A 24,603-nucleotide genomic window follows, 5' to 3' on the forward strand; every position below is an offset into this window, starting at 1 on the left:
CTCTCTCTCTCTCTCTCTCTCTCTCTCTCTCTCTCTCTCTCTCTCTCTCTCTCTCTCTCTCGGCGCATGCTTAGTTTTAAAGGATTTACCTCAGTGTCTTGAGCCTCTGTGTTGTAATGTAGTTTGTTTAGGTTTTGTTTCTGCGTGTGGTGTTCTAAGACAATGGCAGCGGTGGTGTCGGAGGTGGCGGTGGTGGTGTTACCGGTGGGGATCATACCTCGCACTCCCTGGAACCAGAGATTGTGCAAGTGCAGGATCCGGAGCCGTTGCCCATCACCTCCAACGCCTCGGGCGTGGCGGCCGGGTTGTAGCTCATGTAGTACTCCTGCAGCTGGGAGCTGAGGTTCTGCTCCGGCTCGGGGCTCTTCTTGCGGTGCTTGCGCGTCACCATGGAGCGCTGCTGGTGCAGCAGCTGGCGCGGCGCCTCCGGGTAGCGGCGCCACAGCACGTAGATGATGGTCATCACGAGTGACAGGGTGAAGAACATGGCCACGCTGCCCACCACCACCTTGTGCAGAGTCATGTGCGTCTCCGGGGGGTGCGGCGGCGGCGGCGGCGGCGGAGGCGTGGCCAGCCGGATGGGGGGAGTGGGGCGTCCGCGGGGCAGGAGGCGTTCTCGAGGACCCTTGCTCACGTGACCGGGAAAGATGGGGTAGGGGACGGGGTAGGGGACGGGCTCCGGTCTCGATGGGGGTTGGGTTACGGGCGCGGCGACCGTGGTGGTGTGCAGTGGCGTGGAGGCGCTGGTCAGGGCGAACATGGCGTCGGAGACGGTCTCCGACAGGAGCTCCAGCGTGGGGGACGGCGTCTCCGTTTGGTAGTAGTCGCTCTCCTCGCAGATGCCGTGGCTGCGCGTGGCCTCCATGATCTTCTCTCCCTGCAGGGTCTTCGGACTGCTGCATATCATCGTGGTGTCCTTGTTCCCCCTGAAGTTCCTCAGCCAGGCCACCAGGGGGCAGATGCCAGCCCCGCAGTCCCACATGTTCCCCGCCAAGCTGATGGCGGTCAGCGAGATCCACGCCGAGACTGCCTCCTGGGACACATTGGACAGCTTGTTGGATTCAAGGTTGAGGATCTGCAGGTTGGGCAGGCAGTGGAACACGGCCGGATCCAGGGTCTGGATCTCGTTTCCGGAGAGGTCCAGCTTCTGCAGGGTGTACCAGGTCCACGGGAGGCCCTGGTTCACCACCCGGATGCGGTTCCACTGCAGGTAGAGCGATCGCAGGTTGGCCAGCCGAGGGAAGAGGAAGAAGTTGATCCGGGAGAACTGGTTGTGCTCCAGATGCAGCTCCATCAGCCTCTGCAGTCCCAGGAAGGTGGTCCGCGTCAGTGCCTTGATGCGGTTGTAGCTCAGATCTAGAAACTCCAGACTCCGGCACTCCAGGAAGGCCCGGATGGGGATGTTGGTGAGGCCGTTGGAGCGCAGGTGGAGGTTCTGCAGCTTCCGCATGCCGTGGAACTGCCCCGGCTGCAGCACCTCCAGCTTGTTGTAGGACAGGTCCAGGCTGCGCAGGTTGGGGATCCCGTGGAAGGTGGCGTTGTGCAGCGAGGTGATCCGGTTGGAGCTCAGGATGAGCTCTTTGAGACGCCGCACCCCCTGGAAGGCGCGGCTGTCCAGGGCGGAGATGTGGTTGTGGTCCAGGTAGATCCAGAGGAGCTGGTTGAGGTGGGCGAACTGGTAGGGCAGCAGGGTGTGCAGCTCGTTGTAGCGCAGGGAGAGGCCCTGGCACCCCACGGTGATGTTCTCCGGCACGTCCAGGAAGCCGGCCGAGTCGCAGTGGACTATCTTCCCCTCGCAGCGACAGCTGTTGGGACAGGTGCGCTCCCCGAAGCACAGCAGCAGGGGGGCTTGCAGGAGGAGGAGGAGCAGGGGGAAGGGGAGGTGTGCCAACCGCTCATCAGGCAGCCAGGGACCTGTGGCAGGGGAGGAGGAGGGGGCGGGGGGGGGGGGGGAAGATAAGCAGAGACAGAGGGAGATTAGAAATTAGGTTACGCTGGGAACCCTCGTTCTTTGGTTGCAAGATAAAACGGTCAATATGAAAGGCCCGCGAAATGCCACCACGTCCCCCTGTCCTGTGAAAATGTGTTCTCCATTTAATGGTTTTGTTGGGATAAACAGAAAACGGGGTCGGGTTTGTATGAGCTCATGGAGGTTAATAAATAACGATTAACCCAGCAACATATTCAGCGGTTTAATTTTCACCTTCTCTACCCTCTATCTATCTCACTTTCTGTTTCTTTCCTCCCTCTCTGCTCTACTCATATATATCCCTCCAGCTCTCAATGAGTCAAAGTCGATCAATGTCTCTATCTGTCTTGCTCTATCTTTTATAAAGGGGCTTTGCCACTAACTACAATCATAAATATGCATCCTTATGTTCCCAACACCCTGCCTCCCTACAACTAGAGCTGCAAATGTGCTAAACACGAGAGCTGACATCCTTCCCGGCAAGCCACCGAAAAACACATTGCTTCCAGTAATGCCACAAACAAACACAGCCTCCACTGCAGGGCTTTGGCAAATCCATGCTGCCTCTCCTCCAGATCCCACTTCCCCTCTCTCGCTAAACCACTCCCATGATTAAACTTTTATTGCTCTTTCCCTAGTTCCCCGTTTCCCCTCCACAGGCCTGACCTCGCTAACAGAATGAATACTGGCCTCAGGTCTCCAGAGAACCCAGATGGTCTCTCTTTACCGCACAGCCCTCCAACAAGTCTCCCTGCTCCTACGTCCCCGCTCCTGATACATATGCAGGATTTTAAAGATTCCTCGAATGCATCTTCCAAAAAAGGAAAAAGAGAAGAACCATTACTTTCAGAGTTCTTGTTATTTAATCATTTTCATGATACCATACCATATCTCTGATTCCTATAGCGACTCCCGGTTCTGTTATCATATCTGCCATTGCTCCAGTCTGGATGGTAAGCTTTGCTCGTGCTCATTTTTAAGTCGCAGAGGATACGAGTGTCTCCGCTAAATATACTAAATGTAAAATGTCGGCATCAGCTCCCAGGATCCCCGGGTCAGCCCCTCGCTTGGAGCCCAGATGGTCACAGGCGCTGCTATAAGCTCTCAATCACGTCCCCTTCTGGTAACAGATCGACAAGGAACACACACACACACCTACACACACCCTCAGCCTCCAATCGCTCCCTCACCCCACTGCACACCAACCCTCAACCTGCTCAAGACACAAATTAGACAGTCCCTTCATTTTATTCGGCTAGTTGAGTGTTTTGACAGATACACCAACATTAAATTTGTAATGAGCAGATTGTATACCACCATGTAGTATGACAGATTGTAGCGCCAGCATCAGATAATTGTGTATATTCCCAACAGATAACATAATATTAATTCTGAATCTAATAGCCCAATAAACAGAAGGGTGTTATAAGGATGTAAGACATATTAAGCCTTTGTTAACGCTAATCTGCTGATCATTTCTGTTGGTTCATATTGACAAACGTGTCGCCGGTTGCCAGATCAAAAGGATTATTTTTCGTCTTCATCTTATCCAGCTCCTCTCCTGTTTCTATCTATGAATACAAGACACCAGCAAAGCTCTCTGCTGCGCCTCCTCCCTTTCCTCTCCTCAGAATTGACTTTGGGGAAAATGACAAGCGACATCGGAGGCATTCCGATGTCGCTTGGACATCGGAATGCCTATAATAATATTTATTATTCAAATAATAATAAATATTATTTGAATAATATGTATTATTATTCAAATAATAAATATCTGAACCGCAAGTAGCCGAGAGAATATTCAAAGGTCTGAAAATTCGGGACCGGCCAGAGGTTCGCATAGATATACCGAAGAGGCCAAGTAATGCTAATGATACAAAGGATAATAAATCCAGCAGGACAAGGAGTCAGTGTGATAGTGAGGAGGTTTAATGAACGGAATGCTAATTAGCACCACATGGTGTTTCTGTCAGAAGGTGCAATTCTCACTTTTCTGGGGTTTTGAATTGCAAATGTGGCACTGCAGTGTGTGACAATGTGAAGTATATTGTACGTATTTGGCTAGGATACATTGTTGTTAGGCGCTGTACAGGATTTGTTTTGTATGAGCTGTTAGTGGTGAAATTTATATCTGGTGTACTATCAAGTCGTATGGATTTGTTTTCTGGCTTTTAAATTAGATTCAAACTGATGCTGGCGTGTTGGGCTAACCGCTAGTATGCTAACCATTTAAGAGATACACCTTTTAAGAATCGCAGGTTAATTATGTCCTGTAATCCTATGCAAGATGTTATTTCCTCTCTCGTTCAACCCAATTCACTGTCCTTCTGCGCTGAGCTGTCCTTGAAGGCACAAAAAGCCAATAAAACATTATTTATACACAAAAGTCATGCTGATGGCCCTGATTTGATGAAACGGATTATGTCCGCGGTGTTAAAACGGCATCCCTATCTAAGCCTATGATCAGCCCTGAAAGACATAGATAACGCTTTGTTCCTCAAATAAAAACTGTAAAAGATCAGATATCTTGGCTTCTTATCTTGCATTAGGGTCTTGTGCAACTCTTATCTTTCCTGTACATTTCAACCCTTGTCTTGTCTTTACTAGCAATATGTTTTTGTATCTATATTTATTTTGTATTTTGAATTTCCCTTAAATAGCCAGGTTGGTCTCATTTTAAGATGCATGAATATTAAATCTACATTGAATAATACCATCCTTTATTACCCAGACTTCAACAAAAAATATTGGTTTAAATTAGCATACAAAGATGATTACAAATTTCAGTAATCTAATAAGACGATATGATCATATAGTGATATAGTACTACATCCACCTGATTAAAAATACATTATTTCACCCTGCGGTTATTTGCTCCAATTCATTTATTTGCCAGAATTAATTCCACTCACTCTTATCAAATAGTGTGGTTTTCAATCCTTTCTCTACGGTATATGTTGCACAGCTTGCTGCAGCCGTTCAGGTTCCAGCTAAGGGAGAGAATAGGAGTTCTATACTGAAATGGTTTGTGTTTTCTTTTTCTTAAGCGTCTCGCAAACCTATTTTCCCAGCGCTACCAAAGCAACACACATTTTTTTTCGCACACGGAATGATGAGGAACAAAATCTCCAAGGAAACTCAGCTTGATTTAAATGCTGCAAATGAGCTGAAACAGCCACATAATAGAAATGTAATTGGTTAATGAAAGAAATGAAAAGTTGACTAACTTATATTCACGCCCCGTCAGATTCAATTTTGTCAAATTTAGACTTCATTAACAACATGAACTGAGAAAAACAACAACTTTCTTAGTGTATTTTTATGAGTGAGTCCAGATGTTGATAATTGACTAATTGGGACAAGTATGTACAGATTAATTTTAATTGAGTTATTTAGCAGACTCTTTTTAGTCAAACTGCATTTAATGGCAACAAAATAATTGTCCTAGTACCTTTTTAAACTAGGTACAAAAGTACCTAGTTTAAAAATACAAGTGAACAGAGTGCAGAGGAATGACACCTGAACACAAGGTCATGTTGTAGTGGTGAACCACATAAATACAACAAGTTTCTTTACATACATTTGAAAGTTTAGTGTGTCCACACTAGAGGTAGTTTTAATAATTATTTTGTCCCTTCCAAAATGTTGTCCTTTCAACATTTTTGTCCCTTCAAAATTCATTTGCATTTAGTTTATAGGAATATTAAGTAATAGTCATGAGGCATGTGGTTATTCTGGGTAAACATTCTTTTCGTAGAATTCACAGAAAACGAACTATATCGGGAGATATACATCGTTATCGAGATATGAAACGACCCATATCGTGATCGATTTATTCGCACAGCCCTACTTCATTCAGCCATTAAATCCCAAAGCAATTCAGTTGCCATTAATGGGTAGGTAGGGGCATCTTGCCCAGGGATGTTACGGGCTACTGTGAGGTGCTACCATCCAAACCAAATCTAAAGTCAGGTGGGGGATGAGCCGTCCATTAAGCTCAAAGCTAAATGTCACTGTTCACGAAGGCTGAGAGTCGGAGGTTGTATATTTTCAATGTGTTCAATGCGTAACCTTTTCAAATGTAAATGGTAAAGTGTATTTGATCACTTGTCTCATTGTCACTTTGTACACAGCCACAGGCTACCCAAGCGGTTGACAAAGACTGCAATTTGCTAGAGATTACCTCTACTCGTGGCTTACACATCAGATCTACAAACAACACTTCCACACACACACACACACACATACACACACACACACACACACACACACACACACATAAACACACTCTTTGAGGATTAGTTTGATGTGGGGAATAGGAACAACAGCACAGCGGTTGAGAGTAGGAGGAACAGTGGTTGGATCGATGCGCCCCAACGCCCCGCTGTGAGTGTACCCGCTAACCGTGAGTCTTAACAGCGAGTGCACACCCAACTAGGCACCTGTTCACTAGCACCGCAACGGAATGAATGGCCACGCTATGACTGACTCACTGCCCCACGAACGCAGTGTTTTGAAAAACACATTGAGGACACTCCAGCCCTGAAATACCAACCAAATGTCAACGCAATTTTTGTCAATAGACAAACCAAGTAGTATTTTTTTCTTCCCCAAAACATTGGGGAAGAACGAGTGATCATTAAAGGGAAAAACGCGATGCAATCGACCTTTTGTACACTGGAACAGATCGGTTCACCTGCCCGTCTACCACAATGACTCCACTCCTTTCGGGCTTTGTTCTTCTAGTGAGGGCTGCCATATGCCCAATTTCTCCCTGGTACTGAAGTGTGTTCCACGGTGTCTTAGAATAGAGAAAATCCCCCGGATAAAGAGTTAATTGAAGCACTTTGCCCCCAGCTGTGTTATGTGCCAGGTGAAGATTCTTGACAGCATCAACTGTCAGCTAGAATATAAAACAGACCTCACAAAAAGGTACTCTGAATATCATTGGGACGCATGCTTTCCTTGTGACATTCAAGCAGTGTATTTTATTTTAGCTTTATATAAATACGTGAAAGGAGTTTTTGTTTTTGTTGATTTGTTCCCTCACTTAGTGTGTGTTCCAACAATAATTAGACTACCATGGTATCTTTCCACTATACAAGACTCTGTGGGCCTTAACTGATGACACGCTTGTCTTGAGTCGATGACACAACAACACACACCCTTATTGTAGCCTTTTAATTTAGTATAGCTTACCGTCACATTTTATTGATTTGTTTAAGAGACATTAAATGTGTTTTTGGTTGTTTCAGACAGAACACACACAATGATATCCGTGATGATGAAGTCATCACCCTTTTTTGCTCTTCTCAATCTCAATAACTCATTGAGGACTGATTCTTTTCATATCGGTTTATCCATTGGACAATGTTTCACAAGTATTTTCCCGAGTGCCCCACAATATGCTTGATATAAGGGAGAAAACACAGTGATCTAATAGTGTGAAGTGGACCAATGTCCAGTCCTCAGACCAAAACGAATAATAATAAATCAGTACAATTTCAACAAGCTATTTTGTTTTACAACCGAATATAGTCAAACTAATACTTTTTTGCCACTTTTTTGGCACCCACCAATACTATTTGGCTTATATACTTATAGGAACAAACAAATAATAAATAATTAATGTGTCGAGAACTCTGACCATTCTGCGTGCATGGTGATGCGTCTCATACAAAAGAACGTACAGTGTATTGTATTTTTTTCTTTATCCGCCTACACTTTGAGAGACAACTTCTCGTTTGAAAGAGCAATCAGGGCTGAGGTCTCCGCCGCCTACTTGGAGTCGTGGCGGGCTCACCTCGGCCCAGGCCTACGGCCCATACCGGGCACGGCCTGGTGGGTTTAATCCGGTGGTGGCCAAACTCAACACGGCCTCAAGGGCTAATAGAAAAAAAGCCAAATCCAAATCATTAGTACAACTTAACGTAAAGCAGGGATGTCTTGTCCTAGGTTTAGATTGGATCCTACTATATCATCAATCACAGAAAGGAAACCGTGACTCCTTTAAAAGGCTCTGTATTTGTAGTTTTCTTAACCTGTGTTTGAAAATGTAGCCTTCCGAGCTACAAAAGATTTCTTGTTTGCGAAGGATCTGCAGCTAACCTTGGCATGACCAGACGTCCCCACTTTCATGGTCAAATTCTGGGGAAAACTCTTCGTTTCATTATGGCATTAAACTGGAACAGAGGGAAACCAATTTGAGCCATGATGCCCCCATTTTCTCTTTCCTGGTCTTGCTCTAGCTCTCTAGCTCTCTGACTCTCTCTCTCTCTCTCTCTCTCTCTCTCTCTCTCTCTCTCTCTCTCTCTCTCTCTCTCTCTCTCTCTCTCTCTCTCACCATTCCCTACCTTACAAAATTACTCATTGAAAATATAGAGTTGAATGGATGAATCATATAAATAACAGAGGTTACCAAAATTACACCTCTTGATCATTTATGATAATGTTATTCATTTCATATTTTATATTTCATATAAATATATTTCATTCCTCTCAATACATCGCTGTTGGTACAGTAACGATGTTCATAGAAACAAGTGGCAAGAACTAATAATTGCTAGGTTAACACATTCCCTGTGTACAACAAAGGCAGCTAGCATACGATGCTACACAGTTCTAATTACTGTTATAAGTGCCACAACATACAACAGTATGTACAAAGTATGTACATTAAGTGCTAGGATGTACAACATACATAAGTGCGCACATTAGGTGCTAGGCGTCCAACATACAATAATTGCGTACATTAAGGGTGTGGACGGACAGCATACTATAGAGTATAGACTCAAGAAAGTCTTGAGTCTTGGCTAAAGCTATCAACAAACCATACCAAGTCTTATCCTCCGCACGTTAACATGATGTACCCTGAAACAACCATTGATGCCACACACATATAACCTACATCTACAAAGTCTTTGTAGTGGAATGGTTGGAAGGAAACAGCACATTCTGAGCTACTGTACAGCATTTACGGTAGCTAACTGCTAAGACGACCTCGGCTTGAGTGTGAACTTGACACATATGGCAGAGAATTGTTGGTGTGTCAGAGGGCAAGGATGATGAGCCCTAGTGGATTGCTCGTCCATAACTCTGTGCACAAAGGCTAGAGAACAGCAGAAAATGTCTGGTGCTAGAAGTCACATTTGTATGTGAACCATGAAACGTTCCACTTTCAAGTGGGGAATAAAGCATTCAGGGAAAAAACTATTTTGGGCGATAAATAAAAAAAGCTTTGCGTGAAGAGTGTAATACAATCGGCTATAAGAGCCATAAATTGGATAAACGTCGAGAAAATTGTGAAGTGGAAGGGAAAAGTGAATATTGAGGGGAGAAGGTGCAGCAGAAAGGTTATAAATAAGGCTGTTAGCTCCTAAGAACCAGACGTGGGAACCATGCCTCCTCCCTCACCTCCATTAGTGCTCCACCATCTTCCTCCCTTGCCAAACATCAACCGCAATTTACAGAGTTATCCCCCCCCCCCCATAAATGATAATCCCTTTGGAGGGATTAGATTGACTCTGGTAGGGCAGCGCGAGGGCCAATCAACTAGCCATAACAGAGCCACACAGCATCTGCCAGCCTGCTTCACACACCTCTGCTCCATTTTAAAGTCCTCCGCCACTAAATATTTCAAGTAGGGGGGGGGGGTGTTGGCCAGGGGGAGAGGGGTGGGGGGGGTAATGGGGGGGCAGAGATGGAGAAATACTTTGGCGCATTAAAAACTGAAAGAAATCCCTTGGCCCGTTGTAAGGGGCTATTGCTGTTCCCTCACTGCTGGAGCTCATCGACGCCTTCGCAGGACAACCACTTTAATTAGCGTGCCGCGGCGCCGCATGGATTTCCGCGCGGAGAGTGATAGAAACTCATTGGACAGGACTGTATCAGGGGGGCACCCATGGGGGTCTTTTTACAGCACAGAGAGGGAGGAGGGGGAGACTGAGAGAGGGAGGGCGGTCTCTCGGATCCATCACAGGGTCATTACCGGTCATGGAGCGCGGCACGGCAGAGAGACACAGCTAATGCCCTGCGGCATGTCGGATCTTTACCAGGCCGCTTAATCTGGCACTGTAGTCTTGCAGTCGGTGAACATGACTTATTTGCTTATCGAGTGATTTATTTAGCCGTTTGGCATCTCTTTTCTTTTTTTCGGAGTGGTGGATTCAGATACGTGTGATTAAGGTGCAGCTAGGGGGTTAGCACGGCTTGCTTACAGGGTCGTCGGTGGACCTTGGAGATCGATCCAGGCATCCTTAAGGCAGGGAGTCTAACACCCTTGCCTGTACACTGTCCTGCCCCCAGCCTTAGCCTGCCTTTTGTCCGCAGTGTATTAGGTAAAGTCGATAAAGACACCTAGGTAGTCTCTGAGAGAATGATGTTCAGGCCAATGAGGTTCAAAGACAGGCCAATGCCGGGCGCATGTCTGAATTGAATTGCTCGGGTGTAGATATATTCTATAAATATCCACACAAATTGCTATTCTCACATGAGTTACACTCATAACATTCATACGCACGTGCACGCGCACTAGGGCTGGCTCCAATACATCATTTCAAGATTTGGATTAATGTTAAGGCTCAGAATGAATGTTTGAATATTCATAGAAAAAGAATGTCCCTTCACTCTCCATATATTTCTCAGGCCTGAATCAGAGCCGGTGGGCACCACTGCTGCAGAATCGTTTTTATCAATTTATCACTTTTCCTTCCTACAGTTTTATTTTAATTACGCAAAAAGGAAAAAACAAGGAATCATTTCGCTTGAAAAGCTATATTTTTCAGTCAAAGAAATCCCTTTCTGTGATTAATAAAGTACTATCTTATCTTTAAAGCTAAGATAGAACATCACTGCCATGCGTTGAGTAGTAAGTAGAGCCTGAGTTACTAATGATTTGTGTTGGATTTAGATGCCTTATGGCTTATTTTTTCATGCCGTGCTGATTGGTTCCCCGACATGGAGCATTCCGTGACTGAAGGACATCTCTTGCATATATGTATAATAGTATTTTATCCCTGGGATTTCTGTGCAATGTAACCTAACCTTCTACGTGCCGCTCGCAAATATATCTTGCATTGATTATTATCATCTTATAAAAAAAGAAGGAAGAAATTGCATTTCAATCTCAGTTTGAGCTTTGAATACCTGCAAATGAATACCCAAATATTAGGGCTCAGCACTAACCAACACACACACACACACACACACACACACACACACACACACACACACACACACACACACACACACACACACAGAGACACACAGAGACACACACACACACACACACACACACACACACACACACACACACACACACACAGATCCTTCCAATGTATTCTCCAAAATGAGAAGTTGTCTCTCAAAGTGTAGGCGGATAAAGACAAAAATACAATACACTGTATGTTCTTTTGTATGAGACGCATCACCATGCGCGCAGAATGGTCAGAGTTCTCGACAGCTTAATTATTTATTATTATTAGTTTGACTATATTTGGTTGTAAAACAAAATAGCTTGTTGAAATAGTACAGATTTATTATTATTCGTTTTGGTCTGAAGACTAGACATTGGTCCACTTTACACTATTATATCACTGTGTTTTATCACGTTGTTACCATATTTTATATTCTATTTTGGGTTTTATTTTGGCCAATGAAAAAAGCTGAATATATTCTCAATGATCCGTATGACAAGAACCTCATTAAGAAATCTGCTCTAACTATTTTCCCTTTCCAAATGTCCCACGGTTCTTTGGGCTTGTTCTGGAGTCCTCCAGAAATGTGACTCAGGACAGTGGCAGCTCATTCACTCCATCTCTCTCCCCCCCAACTCTCTCTTCCACCCTCCCCTCTCTCTCCCCCCCAACTCTCTCTCCCAGCCCCCATCTCTCCCTCTCTCTACCCACCAGCTCTCTCTCCCGCCCTCCACTCTCTCGCCCCAACTCTCTCCCCAACCCTCCCCTCCCTCTCTCTCCCACCCTCCCCTTTCTCTCTCTTTCCCCCTCTATCTCTCTCCCCCTCTCTTTCTCTCTCTCCCTTCCCCTCTTTCTTTCTTCCTTCCCTTCTCCCTGTCCCTCTCTTCCCCCCGCTCTCTTTCTCTCTCCTTTTATCCCCCTCTTTTTCTCTCTCTCTCTCCTCTCCCCTCACTTTCTCCCTCTTTCTCTCTCCCCCTCTCTCTCTCTCTCTCTCTCTCTCTCTCTCTCTCTCTCTCTCTCTCTCTCTCTCTCTCTCTCTCTCTCTCTCCCTCTTTCTCTCTCCCCCTCTCTCCCTCTCTCTCTCTCTCTCTCTCTCTCTCTCTCTCTCTCTCTCTCTCTCTCTCTCTCTCTCTCTGTCTCTCTCTCCATCCCCCCTTCTCCCCCTATCCCCCCTTCCTCTCGACACAGTGGACTCGGCTGTCGCCCGTGCTTGGCCGTCCGACAAGTTTGTATTTCATTTGAATTCAAGGCGCACTGACGCAAAGACTATTACCCAGAGTGCCGAGCTGTGGTGGCCAAGCAGGGCTAGCACCCCCGAAGCAGTGAAGCACTTCAAAGAAATCAAGTGACTCCCCAAAGTCAACACAAATATAGCCCGGTGTTTTCAGGAGAACCGTGCAGACTTTGTACCACAGGTGAAGTTACGCAACGGCAGAGGCGCGCGTTGCTTCCAGAGGCTTCTCTCTTTCTCTCTCTGCGGTTGGAGATTGTCACGGAAAAAAACACAGATAAGCTAAGGGAATGTGCTACGTGTCCATATTAGGCTGTTCCAATATAGTTTATTGAAGCTGGAGGAGGTTTATGAATATAGATATGGAGCCTTCTCTTCATATCAGGGGTGCGGGGAGATGTCATGGGAATGAGCACTGTATCCGTGACATATATGCGACGGGAATACGCATCGTTCTGTATGTATTATTATATCCCTTATTGTTTTCCTGCTGCTTAAAGCGGCTGTTTGTAAGATGAGAGTTTTTGAGTGAGAGAGCGGAGGGGAGAGTGGGTTTGAAACAAAACAGCCCAAATCTTTACATTATTTTGTATAGTAACCTTGGTAACCTTAATATCAAGAGAAGCTTTATTTAGAAAGATGAATACTTACAGGCAGGGGGGGGGGAAAGCAATATATCAAATTGCTGATATATAATATATAAGATTCTTTTTCATATATATATCCTTTATATAACCAGGGAGGTCCCTTTGAGATACAATATCTCCTCTTTCAGGGAGTCCTGGTCAAGATAAGTGGTATGATATTTCAGCACTGAGAAAACATAACACAAAGCTAACACACAACAATTAACTAAAACACAGAACAAATAAGACATCAGAGAGTTAAAAGAATTGTGCAGACAGTGACATTTTTCAGTTTGAGATGTTTTTAGATCCTTTTTTAAATATCAAGACATAGAAACCTATTCTCAGAACACTGATATGAAGAAAAGCATAGCGCACACATACACCTCCCAGCCCTCCATAACTAAAACGTACAATGTGCGTACTGGGAGACAGTACAGCAACGATCCAACCCTTTTTGATACCGGGGATGGTTAATATGGGGAACACTCACACGTGCACCGGGACACGCACTCTGATCCAAACTGTATGCAGCCTGGAGCGTGACTTGCGGGGGAAAAAAGGGGACACCACACAATAGAAACGAGGGCGGGGAAATAACAAATTGATCTCGGGAAAACCACAGCGTAACAATCATTACACTGCATTAAACAGGGAACGCCTCCTGCGTGCTCGACATGACATATCAGCCCGGGAGCTGGGTGGGGCGGAGAGCAGTGATGGATCGTGGGACGGGCGTGTGTTGGTCTGGAGGGAGGGGGTCCACATGTATGAACAGTGGCAGCACTCTCTTTGTTTGGCCTTACGCCTCCCCCAAACGCAGCACTTAACCTTTGGCTACTACCGCCTCCCGTCACTCTAACCCACCACTGCTCCACCTCCCACTGCTCCACCACCACCACCTCCCCCCTCCTCTACCACCAACACTCCACCACCACCACCCACCACTCCACCACCACCACCTCCCACTGCTCCACCACCACCACCACCTCCCACCACTCCACCACCACCACCTCCTCTACCACCAACACTCCACCACCACCACCACCTCCCACCACCACCACCACCTCCCACCACCACCACTCCACCTCCACCACCACCACCACCCCCACCACCACCACCACCACCACCACCTCCCACCACTCCACCACCACCACCTCCCACCACTCCACCTCCACCACCACTACACCACCACCACCACCACCACTACTCCACCACCACCACCTCCCACCACTCCACCACCACCACCACCTCCTCCACCACCACCTCCCACCACCACCACCACCTCCACCACCAACACTCCACCACCACCACCACCTCCCACCACTCCACCTCCACCACCACCTCCCACCACTCCACCACCACTCCTCCACCACCACCTCCCACCACCACTCCACCACCACCACCACCTCCACCACCTCCACCACCAACACTCCACCACCACCTCCCACCACTCCACCACCACTCCACCACCTCCACCACCAACACTCCACCACCACCTCCCACCACTCCACCACCACCACCTCCCACCACTCCACCTCCATCACCACCACCACCACCACCTCCCACCACCACTCCACCACCACCTCCCACCACTCCACCACCTCCTCCACCACCACTCCACCACCACCACCACCTCCACCACCTCCTCCACCACCACCACCCCACCACCACCTCCCACCACTCCACCACCTCCCACCACTCCACCTCCATCACCACTACTCCACCACCACCTCCCACCACCACCACCACCTCCACCACCTCCTCCACCACCACCTCCCACCACTCCACCATCCCCACCCTTTGCCCGCCCAAAGACAGTCGCTCACGGTAACAGCAGCCTGGCGCTTTATAGCGTGGCGGTGTGGAATTAGAGCTGATGCAAGCAAAAAAACATAAAACCTCCCGGCTGCTACACTGTGTGTGTGTGTGTCTGTGTGTGTGTGTGTGTGTGTGTGTGCGTGTGGGGGGGGGGGGGGGGTCTGTGTGTGCATGCATGATGTATTACATCATTGAGTGTGTGTTCGCACAGATTTAAGGCGCATGAGATTAAAAAATATTCTCAGGACAGATATGACATACTATCGGGTTGAGGTTTCCCATCATGCAACGCTGAGTTATTGCACTCGCTGGCGTTGCGATATTGAAATGAGGTACTTTTATTTCCTTTTTTATGCACTTATAACCTGATGATTTAACTCTCATTAATTAAACAGTCGAATAGGGCAGTCATTTTCGACTCATGGCCAACGCATGGAGCAGCGGAAGAAAAGCATCCTAGTGAGTTACGATAAAAGCTTATTTTACAACATCTGTTGCACTTGATGTGCAGCTGGGGTGAATACGGCTGAGCTGGGGCGTGTGTGTGGGGAGGGGCGGTACATCCAAACACTTTAAGCCCCGGCACCTGTAATTGTCAGTGAGATACTGCCAGGATTAGACAGCATGTAGTAAATGCCAAAATTAAATCATTACACATTTTGTGACCTCAATTAATCCGTTTTCTGATTGTGAACAATAAAGGAATGAAGGTCTGGTCAAGGTAGAGGAGAGGTAGAGGATTGGATGAGGAAAGCCCCTCAATGTATGGAGGCTAGGCTGGAGAAGTGCACTTGGAGGGGCATTAAGGCACCACTTAAAGGTGTGTTTGTGTTTATATCCCGATCAACATACAGAGCAAAGGGTGAATCAACGGAATGAATGGAAAAAGGAATGAATGGATGGCTGGCAAGCTGTGAAAATTCACTTGGAGATATACAAACTGTATTACCCTTTAGATGTTAGTAACCGCCTATTTCTGCGCAAAAGTTGCAATATTTTACCTTGAGTGAACCCGCAAATTAGCCGAATTTGCTTCATCCGAACCATTGGCTTGGGCGGCGACTTTGTATGTATTCTATAATCAGAGGAGAAGGAGAGATTGATGACTAGTTGAGTATTCCTCTCCACTCACATTAAGAGTTCCATTAAGGCCTGATACCATGCTAATGCTGCTAATCTAATTCTAGCATTCATGATCTCAGTGATTACAGAGTTCCGTACGAACCGTTTCCTCTGTAAAACAGCAACGTGTATTCAATGTTGGGCCTTACATAGGCATTGTGCTATACTGATGGCACGTATTTGTTTCACTTTACTTACTTTGTGTACATTTCCTTACTTTGTTCTACTTTAGTTACTTCGTTAAAGTTAACGTACTTTGTTTTACTTGAATAGTGTCTAGTCAGATAAACAGTGATTAACTATGATTTGATTCATGCATTACTATGTATTTCTACAACGTATGTGCTGATTACGTTTTAATACTTAAGTATTTATGTTATTTAGAACTTTATAAGGGTTCCTACGTGAGAAATGTGTTTAATATAAATAATGTGTTTAGCATAAGTATGTAACTAATGTGTTTAGTATAAGTGTGTAACTAATGTGTTCGGTTTTAGTGTGTAACTAATGAGTTTAGTATTAGCATGTAACTAATGTGTTTAGTATTAGAATGTAACTATTTGTTTAGTATTAGCATGTAACTAATGTGTTTATCATTAGCATGTAACTAATGTGTTTAGCATTAGCATGTAACTAATGTGTTTAGCATTAGTATGTAAGTAATGTGTTAAGTAATAGCATTAGGGGTTGGACATAATATCAATACGGCGGTATATCATCGGCCTTCTTCGTGCGATATGAAAATTGATACACTGTGCATCTATAATAAAAAAACAAATCAATATTATTCATAGTCAGACATTTATCGTGATGCATTGTTATAGGATTGTCCCACATTATATCGATTATCGGAGAATCGCTCGTGAGATTATTGGTTTCGTGGGCCATGGATCATGTACCGTATGGTGAGGTACCCTGTGAATCCCACCCCTGATTAGCATGGAACTTATGTGGTTAATATTAGCATAGAACTAATGTTTTTAATATTAATGTGTGACGTAATAATATGTAACTAGTGTGTTAAGTATTGGTTTAACTAATGTGTTCAATGTTGGTGTGTTACTAATGTGTTAAGTATTAGCATATAACTAATGCATTTAATAATGGTGTGTAACTAATGTTTTAAGTAGCATATAACTAATGTGTTTAATATTAGTGTGTAACTAATATGTTAAGCATTAGCATATAACTAATGTGTTAATTATTAGTGTGTAACTAGTGTGTAACGTAATATGTAACTAATGTGTTAATCATTAGCATATAACTAATGTCTTTATTATAAGTGTATAACTAATATGTTTAGGCATATAACTAATGTGTTTCGTATAAGTATAAAACTTATGTGTTCAGTATAAGTATGTAACTAATGTTGAGTGTTGAGTATTAATATGTAAATAACCTCTCTGTGGCAAAATAACAGAGTAAACAGTCAGGAAGGAAGCTCAAATATGCTAAGCACACACATGGTTGAAGTGAATATTCGTTGATCGTATCGCAATGTAGAAGCTTGCACAAAATAGAGTGCGCTGCGCCCACCAGAGACACAAACATCCTTCACACACACACACAGACACACACACACACACGCACACACCTCCTTATCATCTGAATAGCAATAACTCACTCTGCACGGTGACCATGACAGTAATAGAGTTATGTCCGTGAATGATGGTATGAATTTATTATTATTTATTACCTGCTTTATCCGATTATGATTTCCCTGTAAAAATATAAAGAAAATGTCTGTATGCTGAGGAAAAGCATCATATTGTAGTTTTTTATCGTTAAAATTAAATATAAAAAGCATTCTAAAATGTGTATTGTTTTTAAAGTTCTAGTATACATTCTAAAAATGAGTTTATTACTAAGAATTTTTTTCTATACATCTTAAGTTCCCTATACCCTGCAGGTTTAACTTTGAAGTGAAGCCATAGAGAAAATCAACTCATTTATTATTTCCCCTTTTCTACTATTTCCCCGTCTGCTATTCAAGCCAACGTGTTTTAAAATTCTAACTTTGAGATATTTTTTCTCATTTTCTATGTCTATCACTGTCTGCCACATTGACAATAAACTCTTTGTCTCCCTCTGTCTTTCTTTCCGCTCGCACCCACTCTCTCTCTCTCTCTCTCTCTCTCTCTCTCTCTCTCTCTCTCTCTCTCTCTCTCTCTCTCTCTCTCTCTCTCTCTCTCTCTCTCTCTCTCTCTCTCTCTTATCAATTCAAAAGAGCTTTATTAGCATGGAAAATAAAGTCGCCTTTGCTTATTCCGAATCTACTCGTGAATATTCATTGAAAGTAAAACCGGTCGCAATATTACATACTGTCTCCATGACACAGTAAAAACAACAAACAAACAAATCACCCATCTGCCTGACAGCACAGACCGCCTCATCTAATCTCTATACAACCTGTGCATCCTAAACGCTGTCTACTTGGCCCTGCTTTAATCGAACCCTGCCGGATTGCGTCTAACAGGTGTTGGAATGCACACACACACACCCGCCCCCAAATGAGTCATCATCAGCCCGTTACGATGGGTGTAAGGAGGTCATGTTCCCCACGCGATGTTCAACATGGCTCTCTGTCAATCAAAGGGCAGCCCTCGGTGGCAGCTCTGCACGCTGCAGAGTAGGCGCGCGATGCTGGTGGTTGAAGAGAGCCAAGCACACACGGGGAGCGTTCCATTACCGGCGTGAAATTACCACTCACCGTATTGTATATGTTTGCCTGAGCTGAGGTTTTATTCATGCAGGGGGATTGAGTAGAGTACTAGCACCCACTAGTGCTGTGAGATCCCATCATCTCCATGGTGGAGTGGGACGTGTGTACTGATTCTTTACTGGTTTATTGCCCTTCTGGTTTGACTGTTAGGCTGTAGACTACAGCATCTCAGTAGTACTTCACGAATGGTAGCAGCACATAGAGTTAGTCGTACTAGATGAGTATTGGTTGGGATGGAATAGTTTTAGGAGATGCAGTGGTACCTCATAAACAGTAAGAGTACTCTCCGCATTGCTAAAGGCAGTTTCCTAGTGCTGTAGTATTAGACGAGAGTGGTAGTACTATTATTATTTGGTAGTATTATTTCAGTAGAACTAGAACTGCAGAACTAGAGCGTTAATAGAACAGCACTATTAATGTTTGATACTACAAATTTTACCGTACTTGTAAAATGAAGAAACACCCCTGCTGGAATACTTCTAGGTCAGCAGTACTCGTACTAGTACTAGTCAAATCTGCGAAAATGAATGGTAATAAACACCAAAATGTACGAAGGAGAAATTACCTAACAGTGGTTACATGAAGCCTGAAGTGTCGATTTTTTCGAAGGACAAAGCTTTCTCACTTCAGGTCAGACCAGGATCAGCAAGTCAAGAAGGCTGGCTGAATGCATTTTTTACCTCTAGAAAATGTTTTGTGCCACTGATAGGGGTTCTTTGTTGAAAGAAATATCTCCAAGGTAGGACATTAGTGAAGAAAAGTCTGAGAACCACTGCGCTCAATGACTAATAGCATACTCGTACTTGAGCAGTAGTCCAACACAGGTCACACGCACAGACACATATGCACTTTACACATTCAAATATTTAAGCATGTTCACTGTTTACAGATAAATGTGTTTGGAGGAGGGAAGGGAGCTAGAGTGGATACACAACGCAGCCATCCTGAATCCCCCCCCCCCCTCCTTACTGTTTAGGACCACAAGGTCATCTGATGAGCAGACATAATGAAATCACGGTCCTATGCTATTAGTCATTGAGCGCAGTGGTTCTCGGATTTCTCTTCACCGATGTCCTACCATGGAGATATTTCTTTCAGCAAAGTACCCCTTTTCAGTGGTGTAAAACTATTTCTAAAGGTAAAAAATGCATTCAGCCAAACTTCTTGTGTTGCTGAACCTGGCCTGACCTGAAGTGAGAAAGCTTTGTCCTAGAAAAAAAAAAGACACTTCAGGCTTCATGCAACCACGGTTTCATTTTTCATTCTTTTCATCCTTTCCCCTCCCTCCTGCAATCCTTCAATGTACCCCTAATTGAGAAACACTGATGTAGCAGAAGCTTTTATCCACAGTCCCTTATGGTGTTTACACAATGCCCCAACAAACACCAACAATGGCAGCAGACTGCCAATCCCCTTGGCGGTTGATGGCAGTTTCTTGTTTCTGATGTTGAACCAGTGTACTTATGGTCGGTGTTGGTATAGTGGCCGTGTTCAGGCCCCTTAAGAGTGGGTAGGAGCGAGCATCTTGCTCCAGGACGCCCATAGGTAGGGTAGGGGCCAGGGCAACATTGGGGGATCAAACCCCAAACTCACTGGGATTCAAAACACCCTCGCCCCTAGACTATCCCGCCGCTAACCCCTTCAACTTTTTTGGTGTTTTGAGGTAAAACGGCTGACTGCAACAAATTGAAAGAATGTGTTCACCCCCCCACCCCCCACCCCCCACCCCGACCTTCTTGAGGTGTAGGCTGCTGCGTACTCCTGTGCCCTCACGCTCTTCTCCTTTTCACTCAGAATCTTTTGTTCGTCGTGTTTCAGACTAAACGTTGGAGCAACGTTCAAGATGGCTCCGGGTGAAGGCTGACCCAGCGCTGCGCTCGGGGGGATATTGTATTCAACACCTGGCTTGTGTTTACCCCCCCTTTTGGCCGTCCACCATCCCTTTTGCAGCTGAACAATCAAGCCATTTATTTTAGATTGACAACTTTCTACATTCTCCCGTGTCCATTATGCAGTAGGATTGTTTTAGATGAAAGGGTGGGTGCATAAATCACGGCATGAATCAGATAGTTTCAGGGTGAGTTTGAGAGAATTGGTGGGGGGCTTAATAAGCCGGTGAAGGCTATGGGTGAGCGATGGATGGCTTTATTAAACGAAGGCGATGGCAGGTGGTGCGACGGCCCTTTTGTTCTGCGACTAAGTGCTTCACCTAATTCCTCAACCTGATGTGCTGTCAACTTGATCTTATGTTCCATAACAGCAAATTATACCCACTCAATTAATGATGACAAATTTGTTTTCCCCTCTGCAGTCTGTAATGTATACAACCCTTTCAAAGAGCTAAACATAGGCTACTTCTAATAAGTGGGTAATGGATTTTGGGATTGAGGTCCCTTCAGACATTGTTGTTGCATTCTGTGTCACAGGTTGGTACATCAAATGTGTATGTGTGTTGTTGCTTGTTGGTGAAATGGAGTGGGTGAGAGGTATGCAGGCTATGCTGTGTGCATGTTGGGCTTAATGGACACCGAGTGTAGGCGTCGCAGAGATAGAGTTTCAACTTTGATGCTTTTTTATGATTTTGGATGGAGAGGGATTTTTGCGCCGTGATGTCAAAGTAGTTTTTTACGATGAATCCATACATTTGATATTTGAAGAAGGAAAATGCAAATTTGTATCTGTATCGCAGGAAATGGCTGTTATGTGATAGCCCACAGTGCGCTAAAGAGGTCGAAGAAATCTGCGATAGTTTGTCTGTCCTCCGATGCGCATAATGTTTTAATGAACATTTGCTTCAACCCAGAAACTAAAAAATCCCCATCAAGTATATAAACGCCAATCATTACGACACAATAGTTGGCCCGGAGGGACAATAATAATGAATCCAATAAACGTGCACGTCTATGATCCAGTTATCCAAAATCTGCTGCATGTGTGATCATATGGGAGCGAAAAAAATAATCTCCATGCAGCCAACGGACCATCATCATCACGTCGCCCACTGTGGCTCACCGACCATCGTTGCTCCCACTTTGTCGAAACATAACAATCAGGCATCTTTTTTTAACCAGACTTTGCATGTCCACTCACCCATGTCGATGCATCTGGTTCACAACCCCCTGACGTCCGGTGCACAGCTCAAGACTTGGTCCCCGGTTGTTTCCTCCCAAGAAGTCTCGCCGTTCACCGCTGACGGTGGCGACGCAACGCAGCAGGCGTCTTTTGCAGACAGACGCGCACACTGGAGCGGGTTCACCTGCTCTTCTCCCTCTGGGGGATCGATGTGGACGCGACGCGGAGCCACGCCGCGCGGGTCCGCGGTCCTGGTGCTGCACAACACCGCACTTATCACGCATAGAGCTGCACAACTTTTTGGAAAAGGAGACGGACGCGTGTTAAAACGCAACCCGTCGTCGAGAGAGACGCAGCGTTTAACTTGAGACGCTGGTGGGGAGTTATCCAGAAATTATGCGCTCTCCCTGGCAACCCAAGAAATCGGATGTATGCCCAAAGAAATGTCAAATAAAGCGGCAAACAGACATAAAGAAAAAGTAGCTCGTGGACAGCCCTTTTTTAATTTCTTCTTTACGGAATGAAGGCTGTGGAAAAAGGTGTGCAAACATCCAGTAGGAACAGAAGGCTGGGATCTGTGCAGAGAGGAGGGAGGTTTGCAGCCAGTGCAGGCTGGTGATGTGAAGACACTGTGTGTGTGTGTGTGTGTGTGTGTGTGTGTGTGTGTGTGTGTGTGTGTGTGTGTGTGTGTGTGTGTGTGTGTGTGTGTGTGTGTGAGAGCCCTAGTGTGTGTGTGTGTGTGTGCGCGCGCGCGCGCGTGTGTGTATGTGTGCGGGGGGGGTCTGTAAGCGGGAGACGTGCACAGTGCTACGCTATGGGGGCGCGCGTGTGTGTGGGAGAGAGACAGAGGGGATGTTGGCGGAGATGGGGAACGACAGGCAGTGGTGTATATTGGCAGGATCATGAATGTATGCGATGTGTTTTTTTATGCCGTAGATTTTTGCTGCTGTTTTGCTTGCTGCTATATGTTTGTATGCATATACATTTATGCATGTGCTGATAATCTATTTATATAGCCTACCTGTAGATAATGTATACATGTTTATAATTGTAGGTTTATATATGGACCTACAAACGTACAATAGGATACAATTACGTAACACATGTATTTTAATGAGTATATGGACCTATACATATATACAGTGTATTTGCATTATTGGCTGATATTCTATTTATATAGCCTTCCTATACATAAGATATACATTTAAGTTTATATACTACTCATCATCACATACCTATAGCTATATGTATAGTCTGTCTGTAGAACACAGGTATACAAATGCATTTCTATGTGTGTGTGTGTGTGTGTGTGTGTGTATATATATATATATATATATATATATATATATATATATATATATATATATATATATATATATATATATATATATATATAATAACATCCACCTTTCAGTGCGAACAAAGGTATATCCTTGGCACCATCACATCTTGGCCAATTCTCACACCGATCTCTGCCCGCTCCAAATCTGCGTGTGGAGGTGCGGCCGTCATTATCGCGGCGCGGAGGGGGACGCCTGTTCGCTCCCCAATCCCTCGTGGCGAATACAGCGAGCGGCGGTCTAAATAAGAGACCCCCGGACAGCGGAAGACGGGAGTCGTGCCGGCAGATTGGCTGATGGGCTTAGCCAACTCTTTCTCATCGCCAGAGAGAGAGAGAGAGAGAGATTCTCATTTCCTCACTGCTACCTCCCTCCTGGCAGGGCCAGATGTTTCAAAGGGAAGAGAGAGGGGGGCGGGGGGGGAGGGAGAGAGAGATGCTAATATTCTCACTGTTCACTCCAGGCACGGCCAGATGTTTCAAACTAAATATAGCGTGTGGACGGACGATGGACTCAATTATCTCACAGAGAGGGAAATAATTAGGTTTTCAATAGCAAATAAAATACTACAATTTCGTATTCCATGAGTATATAGGGCAAAAAAGTGTAATATACAATGGTGATATATGGAGAGAAGGGCCAAAGCAACCAACAAAAACAAAAAACGGCCTATATAGGCCTACATTTACAAACAGGACATATGCTGTGTTCCTAAATAAGTGCATGTAACAGCCTGTGTGTGTAAAGTGTTGCCAGAACAGTTTGCTCGTCCTCTGTTTTCCCTTATTGAGATGGATGCCGTCGAATCAGGCTAGAGGAATTATTCACCACACTATCACACCAAACTGCAGTCCCACAAGCAGATGGACAGATAATGATTTTTTAGTGGGTTGTAGGCGTACTTGTTTTCAAGGAGGGTGTAAGTGTCCAAAGTTGTTATTTTAAAGGGGTTTTAATTAGTCGTGGCTGTTGCCATGGCAGAGATATACTGTTTCCCCTCCTGATACTATTGCTACTATTCATAATCATTTACTACTTCACTACTTTTACTACTAATACTTCTGGTACTATAAGAAGTGCTTCTTGTATTCCTATATTGAAACTGATGCTACAAATACTACCTCTGGTAATAGCTATACTGTGGAGCACCACCACAAGGACCACTACATGGAGTAGTGTTTATATTCCTACTCCCACTGCTCCTTCATCCATATGAAACGTCTAAATGTGTTCCAGGGAGCTGTGCGTTTGCTTCTCAATGATCTCTGCTCTTATCAGTGGGACAGGTGTACTGTCGATGGATAGGTCGCACACCCGCATCACACACAGGACGAGGGAGAGAAAACTGTTCACCGGCAGCCTTTTGTTATAATGGAGTGGGCCTTTTTTTCATTGGATTTCTAGTTTGAATTTCTGTCACGTCCAGTTTTGTTTGGCTAACCGCTTTGTCACAGTTAGGGCCTCAGAGGCGGTGTCGCCCGCCAACGTAGGATGATGCCCCCACGA

At 45.0% G+C, this 24,603-nt stretch overlaps 1 protein-coding gene across 3 annotated transcripts in view; it reads right to left on the reverse strand.

Annotated features, from left to right (window-relative positions):
• The window catches only part of lrrtm4l1 (leucine rich repeat transmembrane neuronal 4 like 1), a 57,994-nt gene extending 35,478 nt beyond the window's left edge, over nt 1–22,516 (reverse strand). For 2 of the 3 annotated variants that reach the window (XM_060038893.1, XM_060038892.1), the window contains exons 1-2: nt 21,776–22,516; nt 218–1,914 (exon numbers count right to left, since the gene is read on the reverse strand). In XM_060038893.1, coding sequence (XP_059894876.1) covers nt 218–1,914; nt 21,776–21,779 — 1,701 coding nt within the window. In that variant the 5' untranslated portion in view covers nt 21,780–22,516. Of the gene's footprint in view, nt 1–202; nt 1,915–21,775 lie in introns of all 3 variants that reach the window. The other variant, XM_060038894.1, reaches the window with a different exon arrangement.
• Between the last annotated feature and the right edge of the window lie 2,087 nt (nt 22,517–24,603).

The sequence above is a fragment of the Gadus macrocephalus genome, chromosome 19 (assembly GCF_031168955.1).
Source record: "Gadus macrocephalus chromosome 19, ASM3116895v1".
NCBI classification, from domain to species: Eukaryota; Metazoa; Chordata; class Actinopteri; order Gadiformes; family Gadidae; genus Gadus; species Gadus macrocephalus.